General features: G+C 42.8%; 1 protein-coding gene across 16 annotated transcripts in view; it reads right to left on the bottom strand.

Annotated features, from left to right (window-relative positions):
• Window positions 1-21,412, bottom strand: part of AUTS2 (activator of transcription and developmental regulator AUTS2) — a 1,102,353-nt gene that overhangs the window by 83,132 nt on the left and 997,809 nt on the right. For all 16 annotated transcript variants that reach the window (XM_087889442.1, XM_087889478.1, XM_087889448.1 and 13 more), the window contains one exon: window positions 19,718-19,766. In XM_087889442.1, the coding sequence (XP_087745568.1) occupies window positions 19,718-19,766 (49 nt within the window). The remainder of the gene's footprint in view (window positions 1-19,717; window positions 19,767-21,412) is intronic.

The following is a 21,412-nucleotide window of genomic DNA, read 5'->3' as shown; positions in this document are numbered from 1 at the left end:
CCGTGGGCTGGATCCGGCCTACAGGGTGCTTAGATCTGACCCGCAAGGCCACCCCGGAAACAGTGAAGGACCGGTCCGCGGTGCCTCTGCCAATGAAACAGAGCTCGGGAGGGCCGCACTCCTGAGCTCTGTTTTCTCTGGCAGAGGGTTGCAGGAGGCTGTTGCAGGGGTGAAATCCAGCAGGTTCTGGAGAACCGGTAGCGGAAATTTTGAGTACTTCGGAGAACCAGCAAATACCACCTCTGGCTGGCCCCAGAGTAGGGTGGGAATGGAGATTTTGCAATATCCTTCCCCTGGAGTGGGGAGGGAATGGGGATTTTGCAGTATCCTTCCCCTGCCATGCCCAACAAGCCCACGGCCACCAAGCCACCAAGCCATGCCCACATAACCAGTAGTAAAAAAAAATTGGATTTCACCACTGGGCTGTTGCAGCTGAAAATGGTGCTTGGGAGCCCATTTTCGCTGGCAGAGTGCTCAGGCCGCCACAGGCGCCCCCGACACGAGTGACATTGCGCTGGCCACACCCACCCTGGCCACATTAACCCCAGCCCTCCCCCCTCCCTCCGAGGTCAAACACAACCCTGATGCGCACAACCCTCAATGAAATCAAATTTGACACCCCTGTTGTATACCAACCACCTGTGAAAGACGGAGTGTAGAAGGCCTCTGTATGTGACCTTCGTGGTTATTAAGGTTTCTTTGGCCTTCACAAAGCCTCAGCTTCCCACCACTGCCTCAGGGCTGTGGATCTCAAGTTACATACAAAGAAAACAACTCCCTGTCTCATAGCACCTGAACATTTGCAACCAGCAGTAATTCGTACAAGCCCCGACTGGCAGTATATTTGGCTAAGGATTCTTGGCTTTCCAGTGACCTTTTTTTTTTTTTTTTACAACAGTGCCCGTTGCTAAGGTGTCGGGGGCTCAGCTGTAGCTCCAAGGGTATTTTGGCATCGTAAAAGCTCTACCCCAGAGCTCTCAAGTTTCTCCCCGTCCCGTCCCAGCAGCCTTCAGAGTTCTCAAAAGGCCAACAAATCTAGGTCTCTCTCTCTCTCTCTCTCTCTCTCTCTCTCTCTCTCTCTCTCTCTCTCTCTCTCTCTCTCTCTTTGATGGTACAAAGACGTTGCCAACAAAACTCTTGTTGTGAGTCCATCTGGCAATTCCCGAGGGATTTTTGAGGGAGGGAAGGAGGGGGGTGGGAGGGCTGAACTGGCCCTTTTCCAAAAACAATGGAAACTCAATGGAGAAAGGAGATGGTGGGTTAAAGCAAAGAAGAGAGGAAGTTTATAATGGATGCCTGGCTGTGAAACTCTGGCTGAAAGGAAGCTTTTGTGAGACAGATGGAGGCCTCCGCCATTTGCTGTGTTGTGAGGTCCATCTGAAGCGTTTATGAACATGCTTCACACTGAGACAAATCAATGGGCCGTTTTAACTCCACGTTGCCAACGCTGACGAGTCAAGTCGAGCTCCAGATCTTCTTTAGCTCAATCTGGAGACAGAAGGAGGACTTCTGCAAGCAACCCAGGTCCTCTGCCACTTAGCCATGGTATTCTCTCCTCAAGGCTTTCAGTCAATCATATATCAAACATGGTCCAATTTTCTTTCCCACGCTCAAAATCAGATGTCTCCCATTCCGGCCACCTACTAAGGCCAGATCGGCATACGTTCAGCCGTAAACCTGCGATAACTTTTCCAATTATGGTATACATAGCCTTTTAGTACATATAGCCTTAGTGTAGTTGCGTCACAAACATATATTCTGGTTAGATTCTGGTTAGATTCAACCTAGAAATGAGGAGGAACTTTCTAACAGTGAGAACAATCAAGCAATGGAACAGAAGTTGCCTTCGGAAGTGGTGGGAGCTTCATCACTTGAATCAAGAAAAGATTGGACTGCCATTTGTCAGAAATGGTATAGGATCTCCTGCTTGAGTGGGGGGTTGGACTAGATGACCTATAAGGTCCCTCCCAACTCTGTTAACCTGTTAGATCTGTTAAAAGATAAGCCAAAAGAAGCCTTCTTCCCATCCATATAACTGTGACTGCCATTTTCTTCTTCTCTCAAAGCAATTTCAATTTTAATAGACACTGGGAAGAAAACGTACCAAGAAAAAAAGCAGCACTTCAAATAACTAGATTTTTCTCCTAGTGGGAACCATCTTTATCTAAAGATAGGACCAATTTAGGAAGCCTACGAGAGCAAAACTATTATTTCTGTGTAAATTCCCTAGTTTGCAAACCGATTAGGCATCCTACCAATAGCAGAGTCTTTGTACAGCGGCAAAATGGATTCATAAAGTTTAGATGAACTTTCTGTAAACACATCTGAACATTAAAAAGCCCCAACAGAAATCCCCCTTAGCCAAGAGGAAATTTCAGCATTAACACAACAGATTGAACATTTCAGCCAACAGAGAATGGAGCCATCAGTTGAAGAGCCTACTATCCAGTTACTCATTTAAAATGCAGGAGCTTTCCTGGCACTTAACTGTCGGCAAAGTTGAAAAGTGTTTATTTCAGTTAGGCCCAATACACTACACTTGAACTCAATTATACCCCAGGGAGGAGGGAAGGATGTCATGAATTCGACAAGTACCAGCTTTCCATGGGAAAATGTGGATTCGTGAAAACCTGCATAGTAATTGTGGGATTTGTGACAAGAGTTCGTGCAATAGTGATAACTGGATTAAAACTAAGAGTTGATTTGACACTGGTATCTCAGGAATGGCAAATTACTCTGGCTAAATGATATCTGACACACGATTCATACTGGAATCGTCATCACAGTTGCCATGATATAAAAAAAGAAGTTGAGGCTCTAGAAAGAGTACAGAGAAGAGCAACAAAGATGATTAGAGGACTTTAGGATAAGGAGGAGGAGGGGGGAGGAGGAGGAGGAGAGGAGGAGGAGGAGAAGGAGGAGGGGAAGGAGAAGGATGTCACTGCGTTATTTTATTTGCCAGCTGAACTCATCATTTCTGGACTGTCAGACTCTCCGTAGCTTGCTTGCCAACTTCTTATCAGTAAGCTACGTGTTTCCGTACACACCCACATTCCTTCACTTGCTTCACACATCTCTTTCCTTTGTTCTCTTGCCAGAGGTCCGGCTCAGATAGCCGGCAAGAATTATTTTCAAAAATGTAGCAATTAACTTTTCTTAGTTAGTGAGGTGTTTTATTTTCTTTATAACAAATAAATGAGTTTTATTAGAAACTTTTCTTCGCGTTTCTTTATCAGAATATTGCAACAAGGATAAGCCTCGATTCATCTCCTCCTCTAAACCAGGGTAATTAGTCCCAGAGCCAAACATGGGATTAATAAATGCCCTGACAAAGGAGGAAGAGGAGGAGGAGGAGGAAGGGGGAGAAGGAGTGGGGAGGGGAAAAAGAAACTGTTCAATATTCAAAGATGCCACTGAAGTTGAAAACAACAGCCTTGGTGAAAAGAGCCTTGGTAGAGCAGCGGACTAAAGTGCTGTTAAATAGCACTTAGCTGCCAGCTGCCTGCAATTAGTGCGAGTTCGAATCTCACCAGGCTCCAGGTTGACTCAGCCTTCCATCCTTTCTAAGGTAGGTAAAATGAGGACCCAGATTGTGGGGGCAATAAGCTGACTTTGTATAAATATACAAAAGTATGAAGGCTATTGTTAACGCATTGTAAGCCGTCTCCAGAGAAAGGCGGCATATAAATCAAAAAATTTTTTAATTTTTTTTAAAAAAACTGTGGGCAATACAAATTAAACTAGAGGAAAGCACAGTCCTTTACTGCTAGGTTTTCACTGGAGGTGGGGAACCAATGGCTTTCCAACTGTTGCCAAACAGCAATTCCCAGTATCCCTCTGCTGTTTAGAGCTGCCATACGGAGGGGGACTTAGCAACACCTGGAGGGACACAGCTTTCATCCTCCAAAGCAGACATATGTTTAAGGGATCAGGCAGGGACCTAAAGAGAGAAAGAGCCTGGAATGTAGTCTCTCCGAATACTGAAGTTGAACAAAGAGAAGTATAGAAAGCACCACGAATGGCAAAATGCGTGATGCAAATGGAAGGATGGTATGGCAGAAAAGAACACGAAATCCAAGAAGCGTTCTCACCTGTGTTGTCTTAGGTGTATTCGGAGCTGAGTTATTGGCTTTGCAGACGTTTCATGACCCAACTAGGCAGCATCATCCGTGCTAGTGAGTGTGCTAACGGGAGCAAACCCTGCGCTTCCTTAGCACTGATCAGGTTACCTAGTCTGGTAATGAAATGCCTGCAAGGAAACAATTACACTCAGAAAGCAAGAACTCCACAGTTCAACTCTGAGCTAAAGATTTAGTCCGGAGGCTAAATCATATGACAAACAGTTGAAGGACTTTGGTATGTCTTAGTCTAACAAAGAGAAGGATGGAGTGGGGGAGGGGGGCATGATAGCTGTCTTCCAGTATTTGAGGGGCTGTCACAAAAAAGAGAAGATTGACTTATTCTCTAGAGCACCTGAGGGCAGGACAAGAAATGGGTGGAAGCTTGTCAAAGAGAGATACAACCTAGAAGTAGGGATAAATTTTCTGACAGCGAGAGCAATCAATCAATGGAATAGCTTGCCTCCTGAGGCTGAGGGTGCTCCATCACTGGAGGTTTTCAAAAACAGACCAGACAACCATTTGACTGGGATGATATAAGACTCTTGCACTGTGAGTAGGGGGTTGGACTAGAAGACCTCCAAGGTCCCTTCAAGCCCTATGCTTCAGTGGTGGGCTGCCCCTGGTTCGGACCAGTTCGCAAGAACTGGTAGTAAAACCGGCGGGAGGTTCCACCCACCGACCCGGATGTCATCAAGAAGTTTCTGTGCATGCGCAGAATCTCACACGCGGTCCCGTTGCAAACCAGTAGTAAAGGTAAGTAGAACCAGGGGTGAAATGCTCCCAGTTCGGACCGGATCGCCCAATCCGATAGCGATGGCGGCGGGTGGTTCGGAGAACCAGTAGCAAAAATCCCTGCGCCCACCCCACCACCACCATGCCCAGCTGAGGCACACAACCATCAGAGGCTTTTTTTTAAAAGCATTTTTTCTACAATCTCTTCCACCGAAAGAATGCTTTGAAAAGTTAAAAAAAAAAAAGTTGGCCACGCCCACCCAGTCACATTACCCCACCACCAAGCCACGCCCACAGAACTGGTAGTAACAAATTTTACATTTCACCCCTAAGGAGAACCCACCCCTGCTATGCTTCTATGCATTTATGGCACAGACTCATAGAATCTTCTATCTTCTATTGTTCTGGACTTCCTGGAGACAATCGCCAATAATCAACATAGATTTGTTTTCTGATATTAAGCAGCAGGGATTTTAAATCCTTTCCAATAGAACTCCTCCCTTCTAAGTTATTGTATTCTACTCTATTCCTTTTTTTTCCCCCTTAAAAGCGCTCCATGGCACAGGACCCGGGTACCTTTGAGACCGACTTCTGCCACCAATAGCCTCCCACCGGCCAGTTCGCTCCCACAGAGAGGGTCTCCTTAGGGTGCCATCGGCCAAGTTATGTCGGCTGGCGACACCCAGGGGGAGGGCCTTCTCTGTGGGAGCCCCAGCCCTGTGGAACGAACTGTCCCCGGAAATACGTAAGATCTCCGACCTCCGAGTATTTCGTTGTGCACTCAAGACCCTGTTGTTCCGCCAGGCTGGGCTATCAACATAACAATTTTAAATTGGGTTTTAAATTTCTGGGGTTTTAAATTGAGCCGAATTCATTTAATAATTTTAAACTATTTTAACTGATTGATTGATTGATTGATTGATTGATTGATTGATTGATTGATTGATTGATTTATTTATTTATTTATTTATTTATTTATTTATTATTTATTTATTTATTTATTTATTTATTTATTAATTATCAAATTTCTATACCGCCCTACTCCCGAAGGACTCAGGGCGGTGAACAGCCAAGATAAAATACAGACAATACAAATATTAAAAATCCCTTAAAATTATTAAATATTTCGGCCGAAACACAGATTAAAACACCCAATTTATAAAATCACGAATTAAAAAATTTAAAATTTAAGAATTTAAAAGAGGGGAGTTAGGCCAGGCCAGCTTGCTGAAATAGAAAAGTTTTGAGAGCACGGCGAAACGTGCGCAGGTCCGGGATCTTCCGTATCTCTGGGGGGAGCTCGTTCCAGATGGTAGGTGCCCCCACAGAGAAGGCTCTCCCCCTGGGGGCCGCCAGTCGACACTGTTTGGCCGACGGCACCCTGAGGAGCCCCTCTCTATGGGAGCGTACTGGTCGGTGAGAGGCTATTGGTAGCAGAAGGCGGTCTCGTAGATCAACTGATGTTGTCTTGTGTTTTTAATAGGCTGTACACCGCCCTGAGTCCTTTGGGAGAAGGGCGGTATAGAAATAAAATTATTCTTATTCTTATTCTTATTCTTATTAGAAAACAGTAGTCTACTAACAACAATCTACTTGGCTTTTGAAGCACCTGAATTCCACACTGATCCTTAGCTAGCTATTCATAGTCACCCCTCATATTACCATATGGCCCCAAGATTCTCAGGAGGGCAGGGGGAAAAAAAAAAAACCTCAGCCCATTGAGATGGAAATCAGGGGGCAGAAGGAGGCAGATCCGCCATGGACTTAAACAACAAAACAAAACAACCGCTTATGTGCCGGGACAGCTTCTCAAGCAAAGGGAAAGAAAACCCTCTGTTGACTTTAGGCAACACAAAAGAAGCCCTTAAGCTTTTCATGGGAACGAAACCTTGCAGCCAAAGAGAAGAAAGGGGACCCTGTCAAGGGAAAGGCTATTCTCAACCAAATGGATGCCACCAATCAAACCAAGTAAGTAAACAAACTAAGAAGGTTGGAAGCCATGTTTTGGTTTTAAAAAAAAAGCAGAGAAAAGCAGAGAGGTCTACTTTCAATCCATCAGCGTCTATCCATCTCAAGGCCTTCTTCTCTTTTGTCCAATGCGCCCCTGTCAGGAATCTCGGGTCTCCAGATTGGCTCCCATGTCAATTTGATCTCCTTGAAAAGATGAAAGGCTTGTCAACTCTGCTTCCAAAAAGAAACATTTGCCCCCATAGATAGGGGTGGGGGTGGGGGGTTTGGCGATGTGACTTCACCCCGTGTAACTGTTCGCTCCCCACCGTGCCTTACCCGGTTTTGACCTCAACATAAGGAGAAATGTATTAGCGTCCATCAAGGGAAGAATGCCACTTTAGCATTTCTGTTTCCACACCCACTTAAAAAAAAAAAAAGAAGAAGAATAAATTAATTTAAAAAGAAAAAAGAAAGAAAACCAGCAATAAAGCAGGGAGAGGGAAATCCCACAGTTGGGAACTTCAAAGAGATGCTAATGCATAAAGCAGGGCTCGTGGTCTACGATCACAATTAAAAATAGATATAATCCAATATACATCAAAGGCTTTTGGAGAAGAAGCGGTGTAATTCCCAAGGGCTTACAGGACTAATGAGCAAGCTTCACATATTGTAGATCTTGAATCTATTTCTGAGATGAGGAAGGGGGAAAAAAAATACAGGAGGAAAGAAACGGGAAGACGATCTATCCAAAAGCAACATTTCCCTGATCCCCAGGACAATGTCTTAACCACTCACCCCAGTGGATTTGGGGCTGAGAAAGAGGAACCGATCCAAAATTAGAACACAGAACATAGAATCCAAAATTAGAACCAGAACATAGAATAATGGAGTTGGAAGGAATCCTGGAGGTCATCTAATCCAAAGCTTTGTTTGAGTAAGAGACTCTATTCCATTCTAGACCAATGGCTGTCCGGTCTCATCTTAAAAGTCTCCAGTGATGAAGCACCCACAACCTCTGAAGGCAAGTTGGTTAATTGTTCTCACTGTTAGGAAATTTCTCCTCAGTTCTAGGTTGCTTCTCTCCTTGATTGAATCAATCAATCCTTGATTGTTCCTGGTGATTTTAGAGCAGGTCCGTGATCTTTAACAGATTTAACAGATTAAGAGAGTTGGAAGGGATCTTGTAGGTCATTGAGTCCAACCGACCCACCCAAGCAGGAGACCCTACATCATTTCTGGCAAATGGCAGTCCAGTCTCTTCTTGAAAGCTTCCAGTGATGAAGCTCCCACAACCTCCAAAGACAACTTCTGTTCCACGGGTTGATTGTTCTCCCTGTCAGAAAATTTCTCCTTATTTCCAAGTTGAATCTCTCCTTGATCAGCTTCAATCCATTATTCCTTGTCTGGCCTTCTGGTGCTTTGGAAAATAGCTTGACCCCGCTCCTCTCTGTGGCAGCCCCTCAAATATTGGAACACTGCTATCATCTCTCCCCTGGTCCTTCTCTTCACCAATACAAACGTTTTTGACCTCCTCCTGCATTTTTATCCGCCTAGGATGAACTGTATTTCCAAAGACAAATGATTTTATAAGGTCAGAAAAACCCATGTTAAGGATCCAGGCTCAAAATTTCTGTTGTTAAGTGAGGCATTTGCTAAGTGAGTTTTGCCCCATTTTACAACATTTCTTGCCACCATTGTTGAATGAATCATTGCAGTTGATAAGTTAGTAACCCGGGTGTTAAATGAATCTGGCTTCCCCATTAACTTTGCTTGTTGGAAGGTCACAAAAGGGGATCACATGGCCCCTTGGCAGTGGTGGTTTCCTCCTGGTTCTGCCCGGTTCCGCCAAGTCGGTAGCGGTGATGATATGACATCACTGAACCGGTTCTGCTCCCCCGCTCCCCTCACACACATTATTCTTACCTTTTATTTGGCCCCACCCCCAATCTATTGCTGCCTCCTGAGTCCCAGCTGATTGGTTAGAAGGAAAAAAGCTGTTTAAACTCTTGTTGTGGGGCTTCAAAGGGCTGCCCTACAGCTGATCAGTGTTAAAAGGCAGTGTGGTGGTAGACCGGTGCCTCCAAAAACAAATGAGTAGACCGGTGCCTCCAGAAACAAATGAGTAGACCTGTGCCTGCAAAAATAAATTTATTTATTTATTTATTATATTTCTATACCGCCTTTCTCCCGTAGGACTCAAGGCGGTGTACAGTCAAGAAAAATATAGACACACAAACATCATAAAATTGCTAATTAAAATTATTACTTAGTTTGGTCAATCAAATAAAATCCAGAATTAGATAACATTTAAAAAATCATTCACATGTTTGTATGTTTAGCCCTGCCTGTTGGAACATCAGGGTCTTGAGGGCACGGCGGAAAGCACGGAGATCAGGGATATTCCGTATCTCCGGGGGCAGTTCATTCCAAAGGGTTGGAGCCCCCACAGAGAAGGCCCTCCCCCTGGGAGTCGCCAGTCGACATAATTTGACTGACGGTACCCTGAGTAGTCCCTCCCTGTGAAAACGAACTGGTCGGTGGGAGGCTATTGGTGGCAAAAGACGGTCTCGTAGGTACCCAGGTCCTAAGCCATGGAGCGCTTTAAAGGTGATAACTAACACCTTGAATTGCACCCGGAAGACCACCAGGAGCCAGTGCAGCTCGCGTAGGAGAGGTGTTACATGGGCGTAACGAGCTGCGCCCATAATCACCCGCGCGGCTACGTTCTGGACCAGTTGGAGCCTCCGGGTGCTTTTCAAGGGGAGCCCCATGTAGAGAGCATTACAGTAGTCCATACGGGAGGTAACTAGGGCATGAGTGACCGTGTGCAAGGCGTCCCGATCCAGAAAGGGACGCAACTGGCAGATCAGGCGAACCTGATAAAAGGCACCCCTGGCCACGGCCGTCAAATGATCTTCTAAAGATAACCGTGAATCCAGGAGGACACCCAAGTTGCGGGCCCTCTCTGTGGGGAGCAAGATCTCATCCCCTATTGTCAGTGATGGTACTAGCTGACTATACCGGGACGCCGGAAGCCACAGCCACTCGGTCTTGGAGGGGTTGAGTCTGAGCTTGTTTCTCCCCATCCAGATCCGCACGGCCTCCAGGCAACGGGACATCACAGCAAGGGCATCATTGGGGTGGTCTGGGGTGGAGATGTATAGATGTGTGTCATCAGCATACTGATGAACACTCACAAGACACAAATGGGGACATATTACCATCTCTGGTGGTCTTGCAGGAAGGCACAACGCTACTGGCAAGAGATTAAGAGAATAATCGAAGAAACAACGAGGCAAAGTGTAGAAATGAAACCAGAATTCTTTCTATTTGGAATGACTACACCACAGTGTACCAAGGAGATAAAATATCTTACCATCCACATATTGACAGCGGCACGTATAGTGTACGCTCAGAATTGGAAATCCGAGATAATACCAACAGAAGAAAAAATAATAACAAAAATAAATGAATGCGCAGAGATGGATAGGCTCACAAAAGTGCTCCAAGATAAAGAGAACACTGACTTTTATTTAGTTTGGCAAAAATGGTACACATGGTTAGAAAGAAGGATAGGGCCAACAACATAGGACATTAGGAGAACATAACTCAAGAATTGTAGAAATAGATACATGAGATGAGCCGTAGGATTGTATAAATAAATGGTTAATATGTTTGTAGAAAGATACTGCTGAACTTCAATGAATATATTAAGGTATAAGCAAGTGAATTTGTAAATAGTATGATTAAGGAAAATTGGTTAAATGGACATTAATCACCGATGCGAAGGTTTTCTAGAAGTTAGTCGATTGACTCTTTGTTAATGTATAAGTGTTTACATGTATTTGTGTTTTATGTTTGTTTATGTTAATAAAACTATAATAAAAAATAAAAAATAAAAAAAAAAAAAAAACACCTCTTTCAAGGTGGCGGGAAAGACACCCTCACTCAGAGAAACATTTATAATCCCCTGGAGCCAGCCTCGTGTAACCTCCCAGGAGGCCAGTACCAACTGAGTAGACCGGTGCCTCCAAAAATAAATGAGTAGACCGATGCTTGCAAAAATAAATGGGTAGACCAGTGCCTCCAGAAACAAATGAGTAGACCGGTGCCTGCAAAAATAAATGAGTAGACCAGTACCTCTGCTAAATCCTAAAGAATTGTCACATGACCATCAAGCCACGCCCACAGAACCGGTAGTAAAAACTTTTAGAACCCACCCCTGCCCCTTGGGATACTGCAACCGTCATAAACATGAACCAGTTGATCACATTAGCATGGGAATGCTGCAATGGTCGTAACTGTGAAAAATGATCCTAAGTCACTTTTTTCAGTGCCGTTGTAACATTGAACAGTCACTAAATGAACTGTTGTAAGTCGAGGACTATCTGTAATGTGATCATGTGGCTGTTCCTAATGAAACAATTACGTCCCTACAGTTTTCATTCTTATAACAAGGGTCCATAACTTATTCCATGCACACACATGGTTTTTAGGGCCACAGAGAAGTAGAGGAGTTACTTTATTGAAAACATTTATAGAGCTGCCCTACTTATTAGAAACTCTGGGCAGCTCCCAACCAAAGCAACATAAAAACCATAATAAAACTGTAAAACTAAATCCATTGAAAACAACAAAAACCTGGCACCAAGTCATATAGTCTCTTATCCGAGAGCTTGGAGGAGGAGATCTTCAAAGCTTAACACAAGGCTCAAAGGATGGAAGTCTGGCAACTTTCAAGGGGCAAGGTGTTCCATAGGACAGGGACTGCCATGGAAAAGGCACACTTCCTAGCTTCCTTCAGGTGGCAATATTTAAGGGAAGGGACTAAAACTGCAGACACACACCTTATCTGACCTGGTAGGATGGGTAGATGTCTTAGGGAAAGGTGGTCCCATAGAAAGAATCATAAACTCATAGGGTTGGAAGCAGTGGTGGGATTCAAGTAAGTTAACAACCAGTTCTCTGCCCTAATGATTTCTTCCAACAACCAGTTTGTCAAACTGCTCAGAAAGTTAACAACCGAAGTGGTGTGAACTGGCTGAATCCCACCACTGGTTGGAAGGGACCATGGAGGTCTTCTAATCCAACCCCCTGCCCAAGGCAGACATTATACCAGTGAGGGCGAAGCTTTTTGGCACCAAGTGCTGAAAAGATCACGCGGAAATGTCGCGTGCTCACGCTCATTGGGGGCCGCGCTCCGGAAAATCCGAACTTCTGAGTTCTAGCCTGCATGTGCGCCCGCCGATCAGCTGGCTGGCTGGCACATGCGCAGGCCGGTTTTCGGCACTGCGACATGCGCGAAGGGATCACACTCTGGAAAAGCCAAACTTCTGGGTTCTAGCACACATGCATGCCTAACAATTAGCTGGCTGGCACACGCGCAGGCCGGTTTTTGGCACTGCCGCACACGCAAAGGGATCGCACTCTGGAAAAGCTGAACTTCCGGGTTCTGGAGTGCATGCGCACCTGACAATCAGCTTGCCAGTGCACATGCGCGCACTGGTTTTTGGCACTACCGCGCACACAAGGGACATCTGATCATTGCATGTGCATGCGCACCAGAAACCCAGAAGACAAACAGGCACGGCCGCGCGTGTCAGGTGACATGGCTTCACATGCCACTTTGGGCACATGTGCTATAGGTTTGCCATCACGGCCTTATACCATCCCAGACAAACGGCGGTCCACTCTTTTCTTGAATAGCCTGGCCTTGTGCCATTTAGAGCTTTAAAGGGGAAGATAACATATTGAATTGCATTTGTAAAGAAACAGGAAGCCAGTGCCCCTTGCCCAGCAAAAGGGCACATCTAAGGGGCCCCATTACTATGTGTTCTTTTGCATTCTAGACTGGGTGAAGTTTCTGGGTAGTCTTCAAGGGCAACGCCATAGAGAGCACATTGCAGTAATCCAAACAGGACATGACCAAGGCATGAGTAACTGTGAGGCATTAAAAAAAAAATTATTTGATGGGATTGCATTTACTTAGTACAGAAAAAGACTCCTGGCAATTTACAACGCAACCAATAAAACAGTAAAAATGTTTGTTTTGCATGGCCTCTGTATTATTTTAATTGTTTCATGTGGTATGCCATCCAGAGTCGAGATAGAGCTGGGCAGCTTATACATAAATTAAACAAACACATAAATAAATATGAATACATCAATGTGCTTTTAGCCACAGGAACAGCTGTCCCACAAAGCGGGAAATATTTCTTCCCTGGAAGGCCACAAACAGAGGTTGGATGTTTATCTGTGAGAGTGGATTCTGCACTAAAGGTGGGATTGGACTGGATGACCTCTAACGTCCCTTCCAACTCAATGATTTTATAACAATGATGGCTAACCTTTTTGCCATCCCGTGCCAGGAGCGGGGGGAGAGCGGGGGAGGGTCCCATAATTCTATGCGCCCCACCCCCGCACATGTGCACGCAATCCCCCTTGCTCCCCCAGCTCCTGGCACACGATGGCCCAGTAGACCCATTTTACTCTCTCCCCAGGCTCAAGAGCCTTTCTAGGAGTCTGGGGAGGGCAAAAATGTTCTTCCCCCCACACACACACACCCGGAGACCCTCTGGAGGCCAAAAATAGCCCGTTTACTGACTTCCGTGTTGGCAAACGGGCCGTTTTCGGCTTCCAGAGGGCCTCCGGGGGTGTTGGGAAGGCCATTTTTTACCCTCTCCAGACTCCTAGAAAGGCTCTGAAGCCTGGGGAGAGAGAAAAGCGGGCCTTCCCCACCACCCCCAAGGCCTTCTGGAGGCAGGAAACAACCTGTTTCCCTACATCTGGTGGACCCAGAAGGCCCGAAAATCAGCTAGTCGGCGCACGCATGCACGCCGGAGCTGAGCTTGCGTGCCCACCGATATGGCTATGCATGCCACCTCTTGTAGGTTTGAATTATGGTTCAAATTTAATTAATGAAAAGAGATAATATCAGACTCCTTGTCTATCTAACATTTTCCCCCATCACATTACAATTACAATTTGGCTGACAACTTTGGAGTGGCTTAAAACTTCAGAAAACTGCTTCCCTACTGGACAATTCCAGATGTGTAGACTTCAACTCTCAGAATTCTTAGGAATGGCCATTGCTAAGAATACTGTGAACTGAAATACATACATCTGGAGGGTCCCTAGGTTGAGAAACAGAGCTTTAGGGCTATTCTTTAAAAAGATTTTTGTTATATAGACTTATTTCTTGCCGTATTTAGATTTTTATTTTATTTTATTTTATTTTGAAAAATCAGCTCATCAGCTGTGTTTGGTCCCATGAAGATCTGGAGGATTTGCAACCCTGTTTTGTTTTCACAAAATTGGGTAAAAATACCCACCACAACAGGGACCCTCAAATTGACTTAAAAGATTGCCAGGTGTACTAAAAATATATTAAAAAATCTCCCAAAATATTCCCGTTAAGACAAAAATCCATCGGTAGTTTCTTGAAATGACATAAAGTTCAATCAATGATACAGTTTTTTTATAACAGAAGTAGTCCTCAGGTTAAATCTATTTGTTTGGGGTGCATTCACAGTTATGACATTGCTGAAGGAAGAGAGGTTAGGGACAGTCCTCAAAGTTTGATAAGACTTTTTGAGAAGCAATTTTGGGTAATGATTTTGGGTACATTTTTCAGTGCTGGTGTAGCTTTCTAAGGTAAAAGGTAAAAGTTCCCCTCGCACATATGTGCTAGTCTTTCCTGACTCTAGGGGGCGATGCTCATCTCTGTTTCAAAGCCAAAGAGCCAGCGCTGTCTGAAGATGTCTCTGTGGTCATGCGACCGGCATGACTAAACGCCAAAGGCACACGGAACGCTGTTACCTTCCCACCAAAGGTGGTCCCTATTTTTCTACTTGCATTTTTTACGTGCTTTCAAACTGCTAGGTTGGCAGAAGCCGGGACAAGTAACGGGAGCTCATCCCGTTACGCAGCACTAGGGATCCGAACCGCTGAACTGCCGACCTTTTGATCAACAAGCTCAGCGTCTTAGCCACTGAGCCACCACATCCCTTTAGCATTGTTGTAAGCAAGACCAAAATGAGCTATTTTTTGTCATTGTTTAGGAGCTCACTTAGCATATGCTGTAACATATGGTAGTTTCTGTGTTTGAGCACTGCATGCGAAGACAATAATTGCAATACAGATAGTCCTCAAAGTATGCACACAATTAGGACTAGAATTTCCGTTGCTAAACAAGTGGTTGTTACGTGAGTCACACTTGATTTTATGACCGTTTTTGCCAGGGTTGTTAAGTGAATCACTGCAGTTGTGAATCACATTGTCATTAAGCAAATCCGGCTTGCCTCACTGACTTTGCTTGGTAGAAACTGGCTGGGAAGGTCACCAATAATGGTTTCATGACCCTGGTACATTGCAACTTTTGTAAAAAAAAAAAACAACAACAACATGCCAAGCGCTCAAATTTTGACCAGATGATTGTGGGGATGTTGTGACAGTCATAAAGACGAGGCACGCTGTGAGTCATTGTCATAACTTCGAACAATCATTAAATGAACAGTTGTGAATCAAGGACTACTTCTACATGAACTTCAGGCCTGCAAGCTTACTCAGATCTCGGATAACCACACATAATTGCTAATGACCAAAGAGAAGCTCTAATTTTTCAAATCTTAGTTCTTATGGAAGATGAGTGCCAATGAGGTAGATCTTCCATATTCCATAATTTGGAGAACAAGAGGCAAGAAACCGAACCAGATATCCCCTGCTGCTAAACCACAAGTACAAACTCATGTTCTGAAGATTGAATGTGACAGCCAGCTCACAAATCCTCATATCCAGAAACTCCTACAACCATTATGTTACTGATGTTAATTATGGGAAAATCGCTAGCCATCTTTGGCAATAAAATAAGCTCCAAAACACCTCCAAAATAAATTTGAAATAAATGCTGAAATAACCTGAGATGGAGGAGGAACTACAGAAGTCTCTTTTGCCAGGAGACAAAACTTTTTAGAAACTGGGAAGCAAATTCCATCACATGTTAATAGAATATATCAAAGTAACTAATGAATCTTTGAAAGAAAGACAATTAAAAATCATAATCTACGACTCTGTCCTGCATCACACTAAACCACTCGTTCATTTAACCCAGTTGTCAAAGGTGAACATGTAAAGAGGTATGCACTTCTTTAAAGACTTATATGCTTAGTGTAAGATTTATTTACTTCAAAGCACTACATATGATGCTCAGTTTCCTATATAAAAGTTCAAAGGAACCAGTGGGGGCATAGTGATTAAGTGTTGAACTGGCACCAGGGAGATCTGAGTTCAAATCCCTCCTCAATCACAAAAGTTCCCTGGGTGACTTTTCAGTTTTCAGAAGGTCAGTTTGTCTGACTTTTCAGAAGGTCGGTTCGTCTTAAAGAGAGTTTGGTATAATGGCTAAAGGCACCAGGCTAGGCATCAAGAGACTAATCTAATCTAATCCTGCCTTAGGCACAGAAACCAGCTGGGTGACTTTGAGTCAATCCTTCTCTCTCAGCCCTAGGAAGAAGGCCAGGGCAAACCCCCTTCTGAAAATCTTGCCAAGACTTGTCTATGTCGTTGCTAGAGGTCAAGAATGACTCAAACACACTAAGGAAAAAAACAACAACTTTCTTTCAGGAACATTTACAGTACTGATTGTTTGGGAAAGCAAACAAATGTTCTATATACTATCATACATATAGGAAAGAAAAGTAGGGTATAAATCTAATAAATAAATAAGAGATACCTGTGCCCAAGGTTCATTACCTGCAGCCACAAAGTGATCCAAAAAATTTTAAGTCGTTGTTCCCAAAATTGTTAAGAAGACAGAAGAGGGAAATGATCAAATACTGGAAGAGTAATTAAAGCAACTGTGTTGAATTAAACCTTAACTAAATTCAACTAGAATTCAAATTGAATGTTAGTTCCAAATTACCTAACATGTTGCATTTATACAACATACCGTACCTTATCCAGTTACTGAATTAATTCATGTTCTTGGTTTGCACAATATACAAATCACATATTAGCCTCAGAATGCTTCCTGGAAAATTCCTGAAATTAGGACTTCAACAACACTTAGAATTCTCCGATCGGGACCATTGCTGAGAATTCTGAAAATTGAAGTCCATACTGGAAGTTGTCCAGGTTGCAAAACATGAACAGCCAGACAGGTTGGGTTCATGCAACAGAACAAACTATAAAATACACACCCACATCCAAAACATCAAACCAATATTAAAGCTTAGCATTTGCTAGATCTTAATCTGGTCTTGTTCACCTTGTTATCTGAACACAGAACCTTAAAATTAAAAAGGGCTAATTAAGCTAATGAGTTTAACTTCCTCTTTGGTGTAGAACAGAGCCATCTGCAAAATGAAGTTTTAAAAAATAGTCAAGATAGCAGCCCCAACTTTATAATTGAAACCCTGCCCCTTTTCTACATGTATCACATGCATGACCCATGTAAAAAAAAAAGGGGGGGGTAGTGTGTCTATCATAACTAGGGGTGACATAATAGCAGTCTTCCAATATTTGAGGGGTTGTCACAAAGAGGAGACAATAACCTATTCTCCAAAGTATCTGAGGCTGGGACAAGAGGTCACAGATGGAAACTGGTCAAAGGGAGATGCAACTTAGAACTAAGAAGAAATTTCCCGACAGTGAGAACAATTAATCAGTGGAACAGCTTGCCTCTAGAACAGGGGTCTCCAACCTTGGCAACTTTAAGACTTGTGGACTTCAACTCCCAGAGCAAAGCTGGCTGAAGAACTCTGGAGGTTGAAGTCCACAAGTCTTAAAGTTGCCAAGGTTGGAGACCCCTGCTCTAGAAGTTGTGGGTGCTCCAACACTGGAGGTTTTTAAGAAGAGACTGAACAGCCATATGTCTGGAATGGTGTAGGGCCTCCTGTTTGAGCAGAGGGATTGACTGGAAAACTTTCAAGGTTCCTTCCAACTCTGTTATTCTATTGTTATTCTATTACTCTGTGATTCTGTTATGTTGGGTGTTTTGAGGCCCCAGAATCTGATCAATGCAAAATAGAATAAAACAGGTCCCTGCCTATAGTCATTAATTATCTACATTTTACCAAAAAGCCAAGCTGAATCTCACCCAGAAAAGTTGCTTGTTCATTATAAGAAAAACTGTGCAAAAACTTGGTCTTCTAGAGGTCTTGTCTATTTTGAGCAACAAAACCCATCGACACTATCAAACAGCCAACCAAGATTATTTCCAACTTCTAGCAGCTGCATTTGATACCATTCTGGGCTTTAATTCCCCAGGTTTTTCCTTATCTTTTCAGGTTTTAGGAAGGAGTGAATTAAGAATTACTACATAGTTCTTGGCAGGGAGTTTACCAGAAAATTTCAGAATTGTAGGCTGGACTAGGAAGTTGAAAACTCATCCCCCCAAAAAAGACAGTGACCAACCACTTCTGCTAAATCCTAGCAAATTTCAAGGATATTGAGCTCCAACTAGACGTTCACTTTAATTCAAAAGTATTTGGATTTTTTTAAAACACTGAAAGTCAGAATGGCATTTTTCTTTCTTCAGTTGATTCATTTTTGGTGAAATACTGCCAAGAACTTAAGTCCCATTTAGACTTTAAAGACAGTGCCAGAGAAGGCCTTCAAAGTAAGTTCATGGCTCAACCTTTTTTTTTTTTTCAATTAGAGAGGCTAAACACTAAAACTGAATTCTTCTCAGGCTTTCAGTCACTAATCAATCCTGCCTAGAAACTGTCTTTGGACTTCATAAGATGCCAAGTTTTTCTATAAATACTCTGCTTAACCAAACAGGAACTTAATATGAGAGGCTCAGTGAAGCAGAAGAAATAGAAAAGAAAGATTAAAATGAAGGTACCGCAACCTGATTCTAAATCTTTAAAATTGCCCGTCTTCGATAAAGATCTTCTCCGCTTTCCATCTCAGTACAGATAGTCCTCGAGTTACGACCACAATTGAGAACAGCATTTCAGTTGCTAAGCAAAGCAGTTGTTAAATGAGTCATGCCCAATTTTTCAATCTTTCTTTTTCTTCCACGATTGTTAAATGAATCACTTGCAGTTAAATGAATCATGGTTAAGTGAATTTGGCTTCCCCCCACCAATTGACTTTGCTGGTCAGAAGCCAGCTGGGAAGATCACAAATGACAAACACGTGACTTCTGGATGCTGCAGCCATCTTAAATACAAGCTGCCCAAATTTTGATCACATGATTGTGGAGATGCTGTGATGGTTGCAAGTCACTTTTTTTGAGTGCCGTTGTAACTTTGAACGATCACTGAATGAATGGTTCTAAGTCAAGGACTTTCTGTACTGAATACATCCAGACACACATACAGAAAATCCCATTATATAGTAGTACACTCAAAATAACTTTTTATTAATTCATTGCTGCAAACCCAGCTATACCCTCTTGTTATGGCCATTAACCACACACCCATATTTATGGCAGCCTGGGAGGAATTAATGAAACCAATCGTATGTTACAGAAGATTGTCGCATACAAGTTTTTTTTTTTTAATTGACTTTTTAAAAGCAGCTCCCACAGATAGGATTCCATGCATAATCCTCATGACATAAACCCTAAATGGCTTTTAACAGTAACTGCCTAACATACAAATTAGTTTTTCTTAAATCTGTACTCATCGCACAAACGGATGGAAAACAGCCACTTTGAAACATTTCCAAAAATGGGGATTTCAATTCATTTACACCTAGCAAATCAGATATCACTGAATAATATTTAATGAGTTTTTTTCTTTCCTTTTTAAGCACGGTTTCTTTCCCCCGAGTTTCAGAATACAAACAGCAGCCTAAAAAAAAAATGAAGCAAACCTCCAATGGCAAAGATAGGATTTATGGAAATTATAAGATGTAACAGAGGTAGCACAATAAACAGAACTGAAGAAGGAAGCGTGTAAACTTACCTTTGTTTGTGACTGTGTTGAACAACTTTTCTGAGCTGGCATCAGAGGCCTAAAATAATAATAAAATAAAAAAAATAAGTTAAAATCTTAAACCAGTTACAGAAAAAGAACAAATAACAAAGTGTTGATTGCTCCATGGAATATACAGACCAGAAAATATTGTTGTTTTTTAAGTCACAGTCAGAAAAAGATCTGGGAAGGATCGAAAGCAAAGATGTGTGATAGGAAACAATAGACAAATATCTATGATGTTTAAATTTTTGTTGCCCAGAAGATGGTGCTATTTAGCTGTGCAGGAATATCCTGTTATCTGCACATAAAGCAATGTTGTGTTTTTCACTTCCCACTCAGAGGGGAAGAAATTGTGTAGAAATGCTTTTGTGTGGCTTTCCTTATCATTCTTCCATATTTAAATGATTAGCACCTTATAGATGTTGGTCATTGATCATGCATCAAACTCCAAAGGAGCTTCAAATAGTAGTTTATATCCCAATCAGACCTCATGTAACCATATATATATATATATATTGAATTATCTGGGTGCACAATGGCCTCGCTTAGAAGACTGCAGGAAATTTCTTCACAGATCAGATTCAACTCAACCCTTTCTGACTTGACGGTATCCCAGTTTTACAAGCATCCAGACCTGCAGGCATTCTGTCAAGCCACTTTCTTCCTCTTGTCTCTTCTTAAAACATCACAATAAAAATAATAAGACTTTTCACAGCCTCCACAGGGTTACATCTGTATGAACATTTTTTCCACTCTATAAGGTTGGAATATATCAAGTCATAGATCAGAGCCACTGTTTTAATTTCACACCCATCTCAGCAAAATGCAAGTCCTTTCCCTTCAATTTGGTTGTTGTTGTTGTTCAGCTGCTAAGTTGTGTCTGACTCTTCGCGACCCCATGAACCATAGCACACCAAGACCTCCGTCGCCTGCTGTCTCAAATTTTATTATTATTTACATTTATTTCAAAGAACCCTACCTAAGATATCTCTTTCTTCCTTGGTCCAAATTGAAAATAAAACAGATCAGACAGGACTTCTACAGCTATTACAAGACGTTCCTTCCTTAATTAGTTCATTATGAACCTTCTCCTATCTTCACAAATCTGACTCTAACCTTCTCTCCTCCTAAAGCTCTTGGGGCAATTTTTCAAACCTACAACCTAATCCGAGAAAACCCCATTTTCAAGTGAGGAAATGTATGCCAGCCAACGTAGCACATCTGATTTTTTAAAAGGCTAAATCTTATCTGTTAAAATGTAGAGAAGCTGAATAGATACCACCATCCACCCTGTATCACATCTTGCACTTTGCTGTGAAAAGAAGCAGCTGACTATACCTGAAGGGATGCAAATGCCAGAGTTTGCTTCAGAGGCACAAAACCAACATGATCGCAATAAACATTTGGCCATCATTTTCCCCAATGTTTTTTCTTCCAGTTATCAACTGCATTTCTTCCCTTCCCTTTTCTTTAAGTGAATTTCCTTTACTCTAAGTCCGACTGCAAGCCATTAAGTAAGAGGATAGAGAATTGCATCCCTTGGCCTCCTACAAAATGGATCCAGGTAGGTTCTATGTGATGAACCATTCCAGTAATTTCAGTCAAACATTCCTTACCTCACCCATGAGACTTATGTACTAGTACCCTGTTTCCCCCAAAATAAGACATCCCCTGATAATAAGC

This window comes from Pantherophis guttatus, chromosome 1 (genome assembly GCF_059756535.1).
Source record: "Pantherophis guttatus breed Tessera chromosome 1, ASM5975653v1, whole genome shotgun sequence".
Lineage (NCBI taxonomy): Eukaryota > Metazoa > Chordata > Lepidosauria > Squamata > Colubridae > Pantherophis > Pantherophis guttatus.
Note: the sequence above shows the minus strand (reverse complement) of the source record. Positions and strands in the feature narration are given on the sequence as shown.